Genomic DNA, 17466 nt, shown 5'->3' on the forward strand with positions numbered 1-17466 from the left:
CTGGGACGGATGGCAAAAAATCAAACTAAATCACTTACCTATCTACTGTACGATTACTTTTGAAAAGGCCATAACCAATGTGTCACAATAAGAATAAAAGATATCAAAAATCATCTACATCTTACATAATTTTACACAAACAAAGGTAATTCAAATAACAAATACATACAGACTTCGTCAAAGCATTTATTTTAAGGTCTTATATTATCCAAAATCCATTCCATGTGCTTTGTTATATCCACATATATGTCGGAGTTTTTTAGGCATCTTCTTAATCCATGTGAGTATATTCCATATAAAACATATCGGTTCACATTATTGACCTTATCAATAGACATAAAGGGGTCACCATTAACAGCATTGCATTCCAGTTTATCCTCAGACGACAAGGTGCCACAGAAAGCATTTTCAAACGAAGCTTCTGAGTCAACCTTACTGTAAATATAGTATGGAATTAAATAATATGAATATGACCCAGAAACACTTTTATATTTGCAATTAAGTAAAAAATAAACATTTCTTATGAAACTCAAAATAAATACATTGCAAATGAAATCTAAATTATCTTTCTATTCTATACCTAGTTTAATTAACACAGTGCATCCGGCAGGTGAAATGGAATCGTAATCAGTCAAGATAACAGAATCCTGACAGGATTTTTATGTACGAAATAAATAATAGAATTTGAGCGTTTTGATACGTACTTGTGCATTAGCCTAGTTTAGGTGTTTTTTTTTGTCACATACATTTTTTTTTTTTGGGTGATGAATCTCAATGCTCTAGCCTGAAGGGCTACTATATCTTAGGACGGGCGCGTGGGTGAACTGGTGGTTCACCCTGGTAGCGACACGCTCAAGGGCGTCCCCCCTTGTGGGGGACCGCGAAAGTCACATACAGTCGAATTATTAATCTTCTCCTTTTTTTAAGACGGTTTAACATTGTCCTTCCAATATGGCGCGCGCGTCACAGAAGAACCTTCCTTGTAAACAGACATGCAGTGGAACAGTCCGCGAACACGCATCAATGTTCGTTATATTGGAGCGCGCAATAGATAGGCATTATACTTACATTTCCAGATCTCGTATGCACTTTTGAGGTTCATCTATATAGGCGGGTATTTTCAAATATGTTGAGAATTCACGTCTGTTAGTATCGTTAAGGAGCCAACCAGCTACGATGCCCGTCTTGTTTATTTTATTAGCACTTCGGATATGTTCAGATATCGGTAAACAAATAGGCGCTATATTTCCTAGAAAAAAATATGCCTATGTATTTTATTCGCAATGAAAACTTTTGCTTAAATTGTTTTATAAAAAAACAATATTGCTCTTATCTGAAGGCTGAACAGTTTTGTTTTTTTTATGTCACCGTCGGTAATGGAGGTGGTGGGTCACCTAAGCACTACCACCACCCATGACCATTTCATTGGGAAGGCGTAAGATGATTGAAGACACAGTTGCATTGCCGACTTCAAATTGGAGAGGCATTAAGTAAGGATTGACTGGGAAGGGTAAGGAAAAGGATATGGGCCTCCGGTAAAGTGCTAAGCGAAAAGTGAACAGTAACAGCTATGTGTTCCCACACAAACACAATTTCTTCGCTTTAATAGAGACTAGCAGCAAGTGACAATGTACAATCTCTATACAATAAGGTAATTATTAATTTAGGTAAAATAATAACATTTTTTTTGTTATTAGTCTTGTAAGCTAGATTCAAATTAATCTAAGGAGATATTAAATAATAATAATACATTCACCAATTCAGAGATACCTATTCGAGAGATACCTAATGCCCTGTCTTTGCTCATTCTATAAGATATGGATATCGATTGATGATTGATGAATAAATTAAGCATAATCGAGAGAAAATGGCATGTAACAGACTGACGAATCAAATGCAAATATTCTGGTCGCAGTGTAAAAATATATCGTGTTGTCTTCAATACTTACTGTGAGTGAAGTCGATTTCATCGTTAACACGTATAAGAGCGATATTATGTTTAATGTTTGGCAGAGCTAATACTTTTTCTGGATGGGGAATTAGTTCCTGGATTGTAAGATTCTGTAACAAACGTGTTATATTTCAAAGCTATGCAATAAACTGCTATTAATTTCCAATTGATTAACGGTTAATACAATTTTGCTTTATACTAAAGCAACAGGATGATAATTCTTGACTAAAGTTAATTGAGGTATTTTACATTATGAGACAATATTAGAGATAACACTGAATGTAGACAAAAATCAACACTTATGCAGCAACTGATCATATTATCGAGGCAAATACATAATGCCTACTTTACCATATTAAAATACAAAACTCTTTTACTGGTCAAGGAATCTTATGTAATTTTCCTCATAATGCAAACAGGCCCAGTGCTTGAAAATTACATGAATAAATAAATTTTGAGTTTAGGTTCAAATTGGTGTCAAGTGAATATTTATGATGAATAAATTATTATAATAGATATCTTACCTAAAAACTAATACTAAAACATAGTTTTACGAAACTATTTTTATGTCATAGCGGGCAACTGAGCTGGTGGTTCGCCTAATGGTAAGCGATCACCACCGCCCATGAATTCCATTCCGCCCATTCGCAGAGGTAGTGTCTCTGCGAATGCGCTGTTCTCTTTTAAGGGGAAAGGGATAAAGAAAGTATTGACGATTGGAAAGAAGGAACAGACAGGGAAGGGTGAGGATGAGGAAATGGGCATCAGGCTTTCCCACTCACCCCGCTTTCTCTGGAAGTGTGGTTCTTTCATGATGCATATTGGCCCAATTCGTGCCGAAGCATGCTCGGCTCCCGCTTTATCAAAATGGAGTTATTTTTTTTTTTTGTTTTTAAAATTAATTTACGTTTTTCGTCCTATCGAAAACAAAACACAAATAACTAAAGATTAGAAACAAATAATATCTACCTGAATGAAATTTTCGCAAATATTACTAGCACCGGGCATGCAATCAGTTTCGCTTTTTGGATTATAATCCCCAAATTGCACATAAGTTGGAATCAGTTTTTCGGCGCAGAACGCTGTAGTTAACACGTATTTTTTGTTTATAACAATTGCATCGCATGCAAGTTTTCTGGTCGAAGCTGAAAGCAGACAGAGCAAACAAAGAATCGTATATTATGGAATACATTTGATGAGCAGCGAACATATAAAGGTTATTGGATTGTTTAATATGCTTCTGTTTTTTGTTAAATATAGTTTATAATATAAAGAGAAGTTGACCGATTTGTAAGTTGTTCGTAACAGTGCATCTACCTAGAGTGATGGATTTAAGCTGAGAAGTATCAAGGCTAATAGAACTGACACTGTTAATACAATAAATTAAAAATTAAATAGTCAAGGATCAATCTTCATCATCAAAAGCTTGCTCAACTCCCACAAATATGTGAGAGGTGAGCAAGCTTTCACATGAATTGTGCCAGCTTGCTTGGGTACCACACCTTACAGAAGATCGGCGTGTAGTATACGTATGCTACTGTATTTCAAACAATGAATGAGAGGAGACCCGTATGCTAGTCCTCATCCTTCCCATCAATCCTGTTTTATATTTAATAAGTGCCGATTACTATGAAATTAAATGCCTACAATGTACAATGGGCTACATGGCTTATATTTATTGAATTATTTGTAAATGACGGAAGAAATTATTATATAAATAATATTTAGAATATTCATTTGCTATTACTGCTATGTTATCGCAATTGTTCTAAAAAAAGCTGTATGATAATTTTCAGCAAATGCGGCCGATCATAATGGCTTAGGTGTCCGATGGTCATTGCACTGAACATCACTACTAATATGATTAATGCGATAGTAACTCTGTCTGTATGTCTGTCTGTGTCTTCTTCTCGTCTAAAGCACAGAAACAATTTGGATGAAAACTATGCAGACGTAGCCGCGAGGGGGAATCTTCTAACAATATATATAACCAGACACACATACAACTCAAGAGAGCTATCCATGGAAACTCATATAGATTCACCACTCGGCTGGATGTCGGGTAGTTGTCAATATATCCGCAGCTTGTCGGCAACAAATCTATGTTGGGATGCGTGTCCAAATTTTTCGTGGTCACTTCGGAGCAGCATACCTCAAAATAACAACATTGAATAAATATTAAAATAAGATTATTATAGAAACTTATGATATCGTAACACATCACTAACATAAAAATTAAATGATTTGTATAATTCAGCTTGACCAATGTTTTTAAGACAAGTCAATTATCAATTACTAGACGATTTTCGAAAAACAAGCTTTTTTTATATTGATTAAATAAAATATGTCACCATGAGATAACAACCAGAAGAGAATAGTTACTTTGGTAAATAAGCTATTTGCCAAAGCTTATCTTACAAAGATTCCACGATCGTCTAGGTCAATGACGAGCACACTTACTTTGGGAATCCTATTACCATTAATGTATTCCACACCGCAATACTTTTCTTTAAATTCTTTTGGTGATATGTCATCAAGTTCTGGGACTACACTGAAAGACGCTGGACATGACGTATACGGTTTGCAGTCACTGCAAATTTCTGAAATGCAAAGGCTAGATTTTAACCAAATTGCAAGTAATCGATTAAACATTTCGTACTCTCGAATGTCGAGACGTGTTATAAACGTTATTAGAGTTTATAGTGGAAAATTAATTCCAATATAATGTATATATTATATAATATAATATGAAAGAAAGTGAAAGAGTTCATACATATATGTGTTTTTTTTTTATTCACAATTTTAAAAAGAGTAAGTAGGTATACACCATTCGATGTAATGTTATAAATTTCAAATTCTTCAATATTTTCAATTCTTTATTGAAAACATTTTCGTTGATAAGATATTAGAATCAAACATGGCAAGATTTTTAAACTACTACAAAATGCGTAACTTTCTCAATTCAGTCGTATTACAATATATACTTAATATATAGCATTTAAATCCTTTAATTGGTCTTAGAAAAAAACTTACTACAATGTATTGCAGGAGAAGCAAGCAATCCAAATATCACGATGTATTTCATTATGGTGTATTCAAACACGGATTAAAAGCTATGTTACTAAAAACACGGGTGTGATAACTCCGCGAACATTGCGAATGAACTGTTGTTTTATCCTTGATGACCTTTAGACGTATCTGCATTCTCAGGGCCACAATTGTGAGAACCGACTTATTTTATCTACACGGAGATGTAGTTTGTTGATGCAGTTCACGATTTTATAAATGATTAACACCATTTCATTATCAGCACAAGGGATGGAAATAAAAATATCCATTGCATGGTCCTAAATGATAAAAAACTTGACAAAGTAAAACCTTATCCCCAAATAAGATTGTGTGAAAAATTTAGGGATTAGTTAATAAGTTTTTAACACTTTACTACGTTGATGTTTGTATGTTAAACTATTACAAATTAACATAGCAGTTTTATGTTCTCGATTCCATAGAATTTATTTTCAGTGACGCCAAATTATCTCTGAATTGAAGGATGCCGTTGCTTCAATGTAAACTTTAGCATAGTATTTTGAGCATCACTTTTATAGCCTTTCGATATGTATAACAATTATAATGTATATTTTAAAATTGCAAGAAATAGCAGTACTTAAAGTAATCAATGACAATATAACAACTTTAGATAATTTGTTCGCAATTTCAAATATAACTTGTAGACGAAAGAACAAATATACTCTAGCTTGGTGGCGCTGATAGGTCGCAGATCTCAGATCGATCGAAGGTCACAGATAATAAACTGTTGTATTCGAGAATAAGCTAATCACTATTGTTAATGTATAAAATATTTCATTTTGTCCAGACCAGCTTTTATTTATTTATTGCACATGGTTCTTACTTCATCAAAACTTGGTGAAATATTTTTTAAATAAGCTACATCGACATAAGCAGATTGTTCAGTATTTTTCTATTTAAAGGTCCTTTATAAATTGTGCTGTATGTTTACAATCTCCATATCTAATATTTTAATTTCGTCAATGTGAAGAATTGAATGAAGTAAACCGGTTTTGAAACATCGTTTTGTCTCGTCAACGGATGTACGTATACGGACATGGAGCGCACATCAAAATAATCGAAATATAAAACAATATCGGCAAAATTTCCTCTTTCGCGAGATATCGCGCATGCTAGGCCGCTAATATGTAGTAGCTGTCACAGATTAGTAAACAGTTACAGTTGTACTACGAATACTCATTTATATAAAGACACAATGGTGCATTTACACGTTCGTGATCGCTATTTGCCTAAAGACCTGACGATTCAACGAATCATTCTCACACGGGTGTCAATGCGAATTACTGTTCACACATGCGACTTCCCCGTGAAAACGTCTGAAAAACCGCTCAACGAATACGCAAATCTTGGCGAATAGCGCTGCATTGTTTTCACATGCGTGTTCGAATACGCTTCGCTTTTTTGTAAATTCACCATCATATATTGGTAAATACAACCAGCTTTATAACTGGATAGCACACGAGAGGTCAAAGCGGTGGCAATGACTGCACTGACATACCAGCCATAAGATATTCCGGTTTATTAAAAGCAGAATATTATAATGCCAATCAGTCGCCACCTAGCACTCAGTGTTGAAGGTCAGAGACATGATATAGAATCTGTTTCGAAATAAAATATCACGTATTGTTAACTTCTATGAGTTTAGTGATGAAGCAGACATAAGATGCTACACATTGTCATAGTGTTTGGATTACTTCTGATACGAGATAAAATTGAATGCAGTTAGTATCTCTCTTGTTTTAATACATTTCAATACTTCGGTTCAAATATTTTTTAATGTGTGATAAAATATGCGTGATTAACTAAAACGGTACCTATGTTTATCATTCGTGTCACTTTCAGTTATACTTCACTATCAAGAACGGCTGAACGCATTTCAATAAAACTTTGAGTTTGTTAGATACATTTCATCTTGATTAATAACTGCAAATTATTATTATTAAAAATTGTTTGTGGAATATGAATCTATAGAATTTTTATTAAAATATTACGATTAGTCATTGTTATTAAGGAAAAATACATAAACTCGTATATACAGTGATACATATATATACATTCATACATTCCGTCAAGTATGAGCACAAGAAATATTAATCACTTCATTAAAATAACCGCAAACGATAGCAAAATTAATAGAAATAGGTAACAAAACAACAATAAATTCATTAGATTAATTAATAATGTAGAAAAAACACAAACTACAAAAATTAACATAAAAGTGTATTACTACAAAGCTGCTAATATTACTCATACATTTTAAATTATCTCTATAGAATACGAGGAGGACACTCGAGTGAAACACCCTAAATTGCGTCATTACTTCAAATTGTCAAAAAATGAAGTCCTCCTTCACAAAGTGTGACGGAGATCCGTCAGAGATCTATTAGGGGCTATTAAAATTATTATTATGAAAACAAATAATAATACTGCTAAATATTAATGAACTAAAAAGACATAACTGGTATCACAACTTCATAACGCAGAATAGAGGACAAGCGTGACGTTCGTACAGCTTTGTTGCCCGTAGATGATGCTACTGCAGCATAAATATCCTATTTATAGGGAACAAAAATCAAATAAAATGAAATTACGGATGATATTTATATGGCCTTGGCCACTCTGATTATAGCAATGACACCTATTTGGGCTGTACATACGCACGATAAACATGACCCTACTTCTGACCCAGTCGGGTTAAAATAAAACAATGATCTAGGTATTTTCTTAAAAAAAATAAGTCTTATTTGTTTTTTTAATGTCATAACGGGCAACTCAGCTGATGGTTCGCCTGAGGGTAAGCGATCACCACCTCCCATGAATATCCGCAGAGGTAATAGTGCCTCTACGAATGCGCTGCAGGCGTCTAAGGAGCAAGGGATATGGAAAGGATTGGTAAGAGTTGCAAATATTGTACTCTATGTACTCACGAATAATTTTCTATTGAAAATTACATATTTTCCTTTTTTTCTATCCTTATTCAGTTTGAGGTTAAATTGATTAAAATGATGATATATAGGTATCTATGAATTGCGTTTGGCACTCAACGTATTGTTTCTTTATTTCTTTCAAGTTTGTATAATTTTGCAGAGGTATGCAATGACTGCATGGAATTGACGAGATGTCCAGGAGCACTCGCAATATTAACAGAAGACGCTGATACTGATACCAAACAAGAGTTCCAAAATCAATTTTGTGGAGTTAAGTACGTATTTGGGGATAGAATTCCTCAGGTGAGCTACATATATAATTTTAATGACGCAATGACATCTCTTTTTATAGCTCAACTTTGAGTCGAATTAGCCCAAAGAATCTGTATTATATTTCAAGTCAATCTTCCAATTGTCACCTTGAATTTATTCCTGAAGTCTGACTGAGACATCTAAGAACAATATAAGCTGAGGCGTTTGTTCCTTTCTTTGTTTGAACGCGATTACGAACTCAGCAACTAATGCATTATCAAAAACTCTTTCATCCACCATTAACCATTTTTAACAAAACACTTTTTACATAGGTATGTTGTTCAGATTTTGCCAGACCGCCAAATGAGAATTTAATGCAACATCGAAACTTTTTCCTACTGCCGAATAGCTGTGGAGTAATTAATGTGACTCCCAACTCGTCGCCTAGGGCCAAACTGTACGAATTCCCATGGCTAGCTCTCATCGCAACTGAATATTGTAAGTTTTTACTGTTGTTTTTTTTTTAATTTGCATTTTATACTATTACATTATTGTAGGTTAGCGCTACTTTTTTAATACTTAATATTTATATTGCTTAAAATTATACATCAAATCACACCTGTTTCAAAAATGTATTTTAATAAGTCGAGTTTTGACAGTTGTCATTTTTATTTTATTGTGTGCTTAGAAGGATAAGTCCTCAACTCATCAACAATTTTTTTTTAGATCTTGGCGAGAAATTCGTTTGCGATGGAGTTATCATATCTTCTCTTTATATTTTGACGACGGCAGCATGCGCAGAAACCTCACTCTCTTTTGTTCGCGTGGGTGACTACAATCCCGATACTGCGATTGATTGTATGCCAGATAATGTGGATGTTTGTGAAGATCATACACAGGTTTATTATCTATACTAATATTATAAAGAGGAAACTTGTGTATTTTTGTATATTTATATGTCTGTAACGTTTTTACGCAAAAACCTCTGGACCGATTTCAAAAATTCTTACACCGTTAGAAAGCTGCAACTTCACTGAGTGACATAAGATATAAGTATATATACCACGGGCGAAGCCGGGCGAACAGCTAGTTTGTTTATATTGCTGTATTTGACAGTTTGTATATGGATATAATTCTTTAAAAGGTGCTATACTTTACAATTACTTAGTTTACATTTTGTAATGTTTTCCGTTTATTATAATTTTAGAAGAAATATCTCGTAATACGTCTGCTTTTGTGTATAATACTAACTACTGACACTAATTGTAATAATGTTATTATTTTTTAATGTCAATTTTTTTTTATTTTATTAATATTTTTAGAATATTTACATTAGTGAAATAATAAAGCATCCAAAATATGTTGGAAGTATACGGGACATTAGAAACAATTTGGCCCTCCTTCGGCTTCGTGAACCAATTGACTTTTCGTTTAGTAAGTATGAGTATGATATTCATGTGTATAAAAAAAATGTCAATTTAATCATTTTCACAGAAAATATATAAATAGAAATGAATTTTTTCTCCAAGTCTCGGTCTAACTTAATGGGTTTACCAATTGCATTTGTCTATTTTTTAATGCTTTCATATACTTCGCACCTTTTATTAGGAATATTTTTAAATGCAAAAAAAGTGTGTTTGAATTTGTATGTAAAAAGCGTTTGTTTGAATTATGGTATTATTAGTATGTCTCGAGGATAAAGAGTGAATTCGGTAGAGAGCGACATAAACATTTTAACAGTGCTGGAAAAACTTATTCCCAAAACGGTTGTCGTTTGTCTGCGCGGTCAAAAGGGAATAACCCAAATGTTTGCTTTTCAAAATTGTTTGATTGTGAACTCACTGTATTCCTGTTTGGCGCCAAATATCTATGTCTAAATATTACCGTGACCGGAACGCTACTGAAATTATAGACACACAAGTACTCGTAGCGGATAGATTTTAATGACTTATTTTGCAGGAAATGTTGCACCAATATGCCTACCGATACAAGCAAACCAGATTTATAATTCACTCAACGAAACAGGGACCATAGTAGGATGGCTACATAATGGTATTTACGAGCTACGGGATTACGGACAACTTCAAAAATTTCAACAAGTAATCAAACCCCAAACTTGGTGCAAGACACTTCTTTCTAGGTACTTGGCTTTATATCTAAGATTCATTTAAATAGAATTTAGTTTGTTTCTTTTCAGAGTTAAATTTTAACTGTAAGATTTTAGTTATTTTTCATGCAGCTGAAACTTAGTTATTAGATGCATGACAATGTTATAATTCAATATTACAACTGCACAACTTTTGTACAAAAGGTGACCGAAAAGACCCAGGAAGGGAGGTACCTCTCCAGATTCTAAGTGAATTATGTCAATCGACTAAAAAGTTAACGAGTAACATAACAAAAACAAATATTGTCGAATCGATTCATTTTGTTTTTGGGTCGGTCGGTCGTTTAGAGTAGTTTGAAAAGTGCTCTACCATACAAAATTTTAAGTACGTGTTAACTGTACATAAATGACGAATAACGATTTATTGCAGCTTAAAATTATCATTTTACTAATCTAGAGGTATAATAACTTCATCATTTTTAATAACCTAACCTAACCTAATTGATAAATAATTCTATAAATAATATATTCTATAAACAATAATATACAAATTAAATATAATATACAAAATTTCGATAAATTTCTAGATTTAAAATGAACGTAACATCGATGGAAAATTCGTTTTGTGTGTTCACACATCCAAATGGCATATGCAATACCATAGCTGGTGATCCTTTCATGATTATTCGTAAATACAATCTAGTAAACCGCTACATTTTACAAGGAATATACTCTCACGGAACAAAGGAATGTATTGGGAACGCACCAGAGGTGTTTGTAGACGTCACAAAAATGGTCGGCTGGATTTTGGATACTATTCAACCATAAGCAAACTATGGTAAAGACGATAGTCTCATGAACATCGTAGAAGCGTGTCGCAACTGATCAGTAGTTGACTTACATGAGTAAATGTGTAAAGAGCAAATTGCAGACATAAGAACAGCTATTTCTAGAAACGATTATGCATATTATATTTATTAATTAAAGATACGAAGAACATGAAGCGTTTTATTGAATTTTTATGTTATATTGGATAATAATAATAAGAATACATCATTAGAGTCTAAACATACCTAAATAAGTTGTTGCGAACTCGTCAGAGTACGCGATGCCAAGGTAGTTGTGATCACATAACATTAAAAATTTCCCTGTTTCTATGAAAACAGAGCTTATAATTTAAAACCTACGATATTGAATAGAGGAGAAACATGAATAAAAGGCCTTTGCTTCTCTCTCTCTTTGTACAGAGAAGCAGTAAATTACAATTTTCTAAATTAAATGTCCATTCATTCTAGTATATATATCATAATAAGCTTTAGAATTCTTACTGTCAATAAATCAAGCCACAAAGATCACTACAGCTAAGCACAGTATGTAAAACCTCACAAATCATTCTCATTTACGCACATGAAAGGAAATATCTCATTAATTCCTAGAAAAAGGGGATTTCTGTAGACATTTTTTATTGCCAGTTTTCCTTCCGTTTCAATAAAATAAATTGTTGAACTGTTTAATGCAGACCTTTTTGTCATCGTACTTTATTGAAATATAACATTTCTTGTGACACTTAACATAAAAAATTTGTTAATAAAAGCTAGCATAACTCTGTCTGTTCGTCTGTCTACCTGTCTCTTCTTCATAAACCACTCAACCGAATTCATTTGTCATTTGGTACAAAGATAGTCTCGAACCGACAAAGAACATACGATATATTTTATCCCGAAAATCCCACGTGAACGGATACTATGTACGTAACCATCGGATTGTATTTTTTTGACAACGCAGCGGTAGGCTGGATTTTCCACTGTGCATTTTGTATATTTTTGCAATGATATTAATAAACGACTAGTTGTTTTGATTACTATAGGTAAATCAATAATTTATCAACCCATTAGCTGTAATGTATAAGCATATGTAACCAATTGCGACTTTATTATTTCTTCTGATTCGTCACACGTATAACCTGCTAATTGGTGGTTTTATACTAATTTATTATAATAGTTTCATAAGTCTGTTATTTTTTATCAATGTATGGGACATTATAAATAAAATTAACAGAACTAATGTATTAATTTATAACGGTATATCTTTTTTTTGAAAATTTATTCACATACATGCAGATAAAGAATTATTGTTAATATGTGCCTCAATATCATAATACTCGGGTAGTACCAGACAGGTCATTTGGGAAGCCTACGTGGGGACACAAATCTAACACACCGAGGCCCTTTAGAGGGCTTAAAATATGTTAAATGGAAATGTGTTATTGTACTTTAATAGCTTATTTGTTCCTTGATTGTCGCAAGATCGCCTTCTTATAGAAGCACTTTTGAGGCATCATAACATAGTTTTAACATTTACCATCGCTTCGGAAAGCAGTTTCTACAGAAATGAGCCAGGAAAAAACTTACCTACTTAACGTAGTTTCTCTTTTAAAATAATATAAATTTCACATTTTAATTATAATACGTAAAATGTACACAACAAAGAACTGTCCTGTGGTTCTTAAGCGACAACATTCCATGCATTTTTATCTTCTATATATTCATTAATGCTAAGGCTCCTTTACTATTAGCTACTTTTAAATTATTGTCTGCATACTGATGATACATTCATTCGTGAAGCCCTAACCCGTTCAGAATAGAATTATATACTTCGAAGCTTTGTAAACATTAAACACGCCGTAAGATATCAGACAGAACAAGTTTATTGTGATTTTCCTCGATCCTCCGGTTCACCGTACGATTCCGGCAGTTAGACCTTAGAACTCGAGTGGCGTGCATGTGAACTGTGTGTGAATTTATAAATTAATTTGTAACAATCATGCTATTGATTTTTACTTTGACATTAGCTTTAATAGTGGCTGATAAACCATTATCAGCTAGTAAGTAATCATATAACCATAGTAATAAATAATCGACTTGAGATTAATTAAATGAAATCGTCTTTAATACATATATATTTGAATCGAACTCGCACATAACCTCGTATTTATAGAAATCCAAACACATATAAATTTACATTTAGGTTTCATTTATAAAACTGCATAGTATATATATATATATAATTAAAATACCGTTTATTAGTAAATCTTTTTTTTTTACCAATAAACTCTAAAAGATAAACAGTTGAGTTACAAAGAAGTATAAAAAGAGACAAATTTTTAAGTACTTTTCCAAGAAAATTTAGTTCTTTCTTGGTCTTCTATCTATCATTGATTTATTCCTAAATAAATAGATACTTCTTAATCATTTATTTTATGTTAATATCAATTTACATTATTTGGGTTAGGATAAGTTACAACCGTAACCACCAAACGAATTCTGCCAAAACCAGCCATAACCTACGAATTCTACGAATTTTACTTGGTTAAGACAGACAACTTGCACAGCTTTAAAGTTATCATTTGTCATTCATTTTTGAATAAATAAGAAGATAAAAAAGCGGGGATTTCACTTTTATTATTTGCTTTGGTATTTTGATTTCTTAATTTAAAAAAGCGTAAAATTCTTTTTGTAACAAATTACACAAATAAACGATTTTCTTAAAAACATAGTGCCTGTGTTAGAAATACATATCTCTATATATATTTATCGTACTATCGAGGCAAATCTTTAGATATTCATTTATTTGAAGCAATATTAGAAGCAAAGGTTCGAAATGAACAATGATGACACAACTGTTGGCAATTTTTCGAATCATTGATGTTAAATCTTAGGTTTTACTAGAAAATCTTAGAATTTACCGTAGTTCGGGCTTTTACAGTAACATATATATACAACGTACATTATATTGTATAAAATGACTGATTAATAAATTTAATGTAAACAGACATGACGTAATATATAAAATTAGCTATAAATGCGTATGATTGACATAAGTGATGATACACAACTAAATTAAAATTACAAAAGCAAATTTAGAAAAAAATTAAAGTTCATGAAGTATGATTCTCGATATCTATTATTACTACTATTTTTATTACTTATGTGGGATTCGATTACACTTCGGTTCGAATTGGACCAGCTCGCACAGGAAAAGTACCACACCCCCACAGAAGACCAACTTGAAATAGTAGCATGCCACTGTGTTTCGTACGGTGAGTGGGGGAGCCGGAGGCCCGTGTCCTTTTCCTCACCCTTTCCAGTCCATTCCTTCTTTCCAGTCATCTATTATTAAATACACCTGTATTCTTTTCCTGCGAATGTTCATGGGCGGTGGCGATAGCGATGGCATAAAAATAATTATTTTCAAATTCAAGAAAATTCTTTTTCACGGCTGACACGTCTAACGGAGAATTTTATAGCAAAATGAAACTTTGCGTTCGACTTCGAGTATGTCATCACGTTTATTATTCTTCCAGAAATATGCAGCGACTGCATCGTTTATACGTCATGTGAACCTGCAAAACAGTTAGGATTTTACCATAAAAACCCGAGATCTGCAGAATTGTTCAGACAAGCATTTTGTGGTGTGGAATACATTAAATTAGATAGACTAGTCAAGGTATTTATCATATTATCTTATAAACGTATATACTTAATAATATATTAATAGTAATAAAAGATACTGAGAGATTTAATTAATCATATAAAGTTGTTTATTAAATTGCTTGAACGCGCTAATCTCAGATACTCCTGGACCGATTTCAAAAATTTTTCGATGTTGGGAGTTATGTTCCTGATCCCCGAGTGCTACAAACTATATATGAACCACGGATCATGTCGAGGCGCACCGCTAGTATTATATATACGTATATATTGTAATAGATATTATATCACATAATTTGCATCATGAAGAAGATCATTTATATAAGAAATTTTGAAAAAAAAATTTGCTACGGTTTGGCAAAAAACGCGGGTTCGAATACCGCCTTGTGATCAAATTTTTTCTATTCTATCAAAATTTCTTATTTAAAAAGCATTTCAATGCTTTAAAACTAAAAAATATATTAGATATTAAAATGATTTTGATCGACAAATTGGTTTTTGTATAAGAGATACTCACGGATATTATTTTAACGCAATACCTACAAAATGTTTGAAAAGCTGCTATTGAATTAATCATAAAAAATCTATTGATCTTAATTGACTTTACTTCAATAGAGTTGTCAAAAAAATAACTTAATTCTTCGACCAAACAATCAATCGCTTTAGAATCCAAGGTCTGTAATCGAACTTATTCCATTCCAAATGTTCATGGGCGGCGGTAGCGCTTACCATCAGGCGACCCACCAGCTCCATTGCCGACGATGAAATAAAAAGAAATTCAATAGTGATCTAAAACGAGATTTTAGTTCAATCAAGCACTGTTAGAAAATCCAAATAAATAGATTGTATGTTTAATGTCGACTGCACATCTTCGCAAACATCGGCAAATGGCGAACACCAAACAACATACAGGAACGTGTGGAAGTCGTTGTTTTTATTTGGTGGTCTCTTTTTATGTCATCGATCGGTCGATTTTTCTACACAAATCATGGGATATTTGACAAATTTGCTTTCCGAATATAGTTACTAGCTGTTATTAAATAATAGACACTCATTTTATTGTTATTGGGAACTTCAGTAACCTTATACCATTTGTATTTAACCCCATAATGTACCAATTTCGTCTGACAAGACATTTTAAGAGACATTGCCTTTGCAAATTTTCGTGAACAGTAATGATAGTTTAGGTACTATTTGGCGACCAACCAGCTTGATATAAAAATTTAATCAAAAATCACTGCTACAACAAGCTTGGCGTCCGCCATGTTAGCCCAATTCGGAATGTAGTAGAAGCGTGAGGTGTGTTTGATATTTGAGGTTGTTGAGGTTGTTTGTTTGACCAAGCTTTTGGAGCCAGAATAATAATCAATATTAAGTAATTCTCCAGGTATGTTGCTCTGATTTTGCCTCGGGTATTATAGACGACAGAAGGGGACTTCTCGCAAACCAGAATATGACGCAAGATGTTAATCCGAAAATTAAGTTACTACCAACTTCGTGTGGTGACATCGATGGTTCACGTATCATTAATGGAGATGTAGCTGGCCTGTATGAATTCCCCTGGATGGCGCTGATCTCATATAAACGACGTTAGACATTCTTTTATATCTTATTACGCATAATTAATTTTTTTTTCGTCTTGTTATACTTAATCCGATCTAAGACGAGATATTATAATCTTTAATTTTTATATGTCATACTTTCAGTTAGTGGACAGTACTTTATGTGTGCTGGAAGTATAATTAATTCAAGATATATACTCACCGCTGCACATTGCGCGGTGAAAAAAAACATAAATGGGGTTCGGGTTGGTGAACATGACATTACAAGCAAAGAGGACTGTCAAGGTGTAAAGATACAAGTTTGCGAGAGCCATATTGAAGTAAGCAATTTTAGGCGTCACATTTTTATATGTTTAATTCTAATACAAGTTTAAAAGGTATTAGTAGAATTTCTATTTTATGAGATATTGTAAGCAAATATTACAATAAAAACGAATACATTACTTGCTTTTTTAAATAACATTCAATATACTATTTGTCTTCCGTAGCTTCTAATTCAAACTTTTGTATTAACTCTGTATTTATTGTTAATATATATTTATATGAACATGTTAATCCAGTATATAAAGTGACCATAATTTATTTCAGGATCTAGGTGTTGAAAAAATTATTATCCATGAAAAATGGAGCTATAAAACAAGCATTCATGATATTGCTTTGCTGAGGTTAGAGAAGGATATCGATTTTAATTTCAGTGAGTAATCATCCGTATCTTTATTATTTCATTCAGACCTTACACGACCATCGTTTATAGCTGGACCTTACCCAGGACTTCTGGATAGACCATTTTTTGGGAAGGTGTTTTATTTTTTATTTTTATTGGATATTCATTATCCTAATGCACAAGATTCTCTTTTAAAAAATGCCTGAAAGAGAAAGATGTAGCGAATTTTGTACCTATATGTCATTGTCATTTTGTGGAAATAAAGTTTAAGCCAATAAAATAATACAAATACAATAATAGTGTAAATCTTCGTGCTTAAATCGTGAATCTGCACTTCATCATCATCATATCATCAGCCTATACTTAGTCTGGCCATAAATACTGTTACACTTAATTATAAAAAAATATTACATTTGAATTTCGAAT

General features: G+C 32.7%; 3 protein-coding genes across 3 annotated transcripts in view; 2 read left to right on the plus strand and 1 right to left on the minus strand.

Moving 5' to 3' along the window:
* Window positions 1-170: 170 nt before the first annotated feature.
* On the minus strand, window positions 171-5194 carry LOC119828790 (melanization protease 1-like). The gene is made up of 7 exons (XM_038351046.1): window positions 4985-5194; window positions 4412-4551; window positions 3956-4103; window positions 2921-3096; window positions 1950-2061; window positions 1069-1249; window positions 171-435 (listed from the first exon to the last, which is right to left on the minus strand). Exons 1-7 carry the CDS (start codon window positions 5034-5036, stop codon window positions 192-194), a joined length of 1053 nt encoding a protein of 350 aa, XP_038206974.1. The 5' UTR covers window positions 5037-5194; the 3' UTR covers window positions 171-191.
* Window positions 5195-6570: 1376 nt separating this feature from the next.
* On the plus strand, window positions 6571-11215 carry LOC119828838 (CLIP domain-containing serine protease 2-like). Its single transcript, XM_038351123.1, has 7 exons — window positions 6571-6759; window positions 8126-8268; window positions 8550-8715; window positions 8944-9116; window positions 9540-9651; window positions 10177-10357; window positions 10912-11215. Exons 1-7 carry the CDS (start codon window positions 6702-6704, stop codon window positions 11150-11152), a joined length of 1074 nt encoding a protein of 357 aa, XP_038207051.1. The 5' UTR covers window positions 6571-6701; the 3' UTR covers window positions 11153-11215.
* A 1863-nt stretch (window positions 11216-13078) lies between these two features.
* The window catches only part of LOC119828707 (CLIP domain-containing serine protease 14D-like), a 13318-nt gene continuing 8930 nt past the window's right edge, over window positions 13079-17466 (plus strand). Inside the window, exons 1-5 of the mRNA XM_038350947.1 lie at window positions 13079-13208; window positions 14688-14830; window positions 16202-16403; window positions 16521-16696; window positions 16965-17070. Coding sequence (XP_038206875.1) covers window positions 13148-13208; window positions 14688-14830; window positions 16202-16403; window positions 16521-16696; window positions 16965-17070 — 688 coding nt within the window. The 5' untranslated portion in view covers window positions 13079-13147. The remainder of the gene's footprint in view (window positions 13209-14687; window positions 14831-16201; window positions 16404-16520; window positions 16697-16964; window positions 17071-17466) is intronic.

Source organism: Zerene cesonia, chromosome 8, assembly GCF_012273895.1.
Source record: "Zerene cesonia ecotype Mississippi chromosome 8, Zerene_cesonia_1.1, whole genome shotgun sequence".
NCBI classification, from domain to species: Eukaryota; Metazoa; Arthropoda; class Insecta; order Lepidoptera; family Pieridae; genus Zerene; species Zerene cesonia.

Excerpts from the sequence above, each read along its gene's own strand:
- LOC119828838 (XM_038351123.1), top strand. The coding sequence starts at position 6,702 with ATGCTACACATTGTCATAGTGTTTGGATTACTTCTGATACGAGATAAA. Across the intron at positions 6,760-8,125 it reads ACGAGATAAAATTGAATGCA|AGGTATGCAATGACTGCATG; the intron begins GTTAGTATCTCT and ends ATAATTTTGCAG. Across the intron at positions 10,358-10,911 it reads TGCAAGACACTTCTTTCTAG|ATTTAAAATGAACGTAACAT; the intron begins GTACTTGGCTTT and ends ATAAATTTCTAG.
- LOC119828790 (XM_038351046.1), bottom strand. The coding sequence starts at position 5,036 with ATGAAATACATCGTGATATTTGGATTGCTTGCTTCTCCTGCAATACAT. Across the intron at positions 3,097-3,955 it reads ATGGATAGCTCTCTTGAGTT|CTTCGACCAGAAAACTTGCA; the intron begins GTATGTGTGTCT and ends GTCTGCTTTCAG. Across the intron at positions 1,250-1,949 it reads TGAAATCGACTTCACTCACA|GAAATATAGCGCCTATTTGT; the intron begins GTAAGTATTGAA and ends ATTTTTTTCTAG.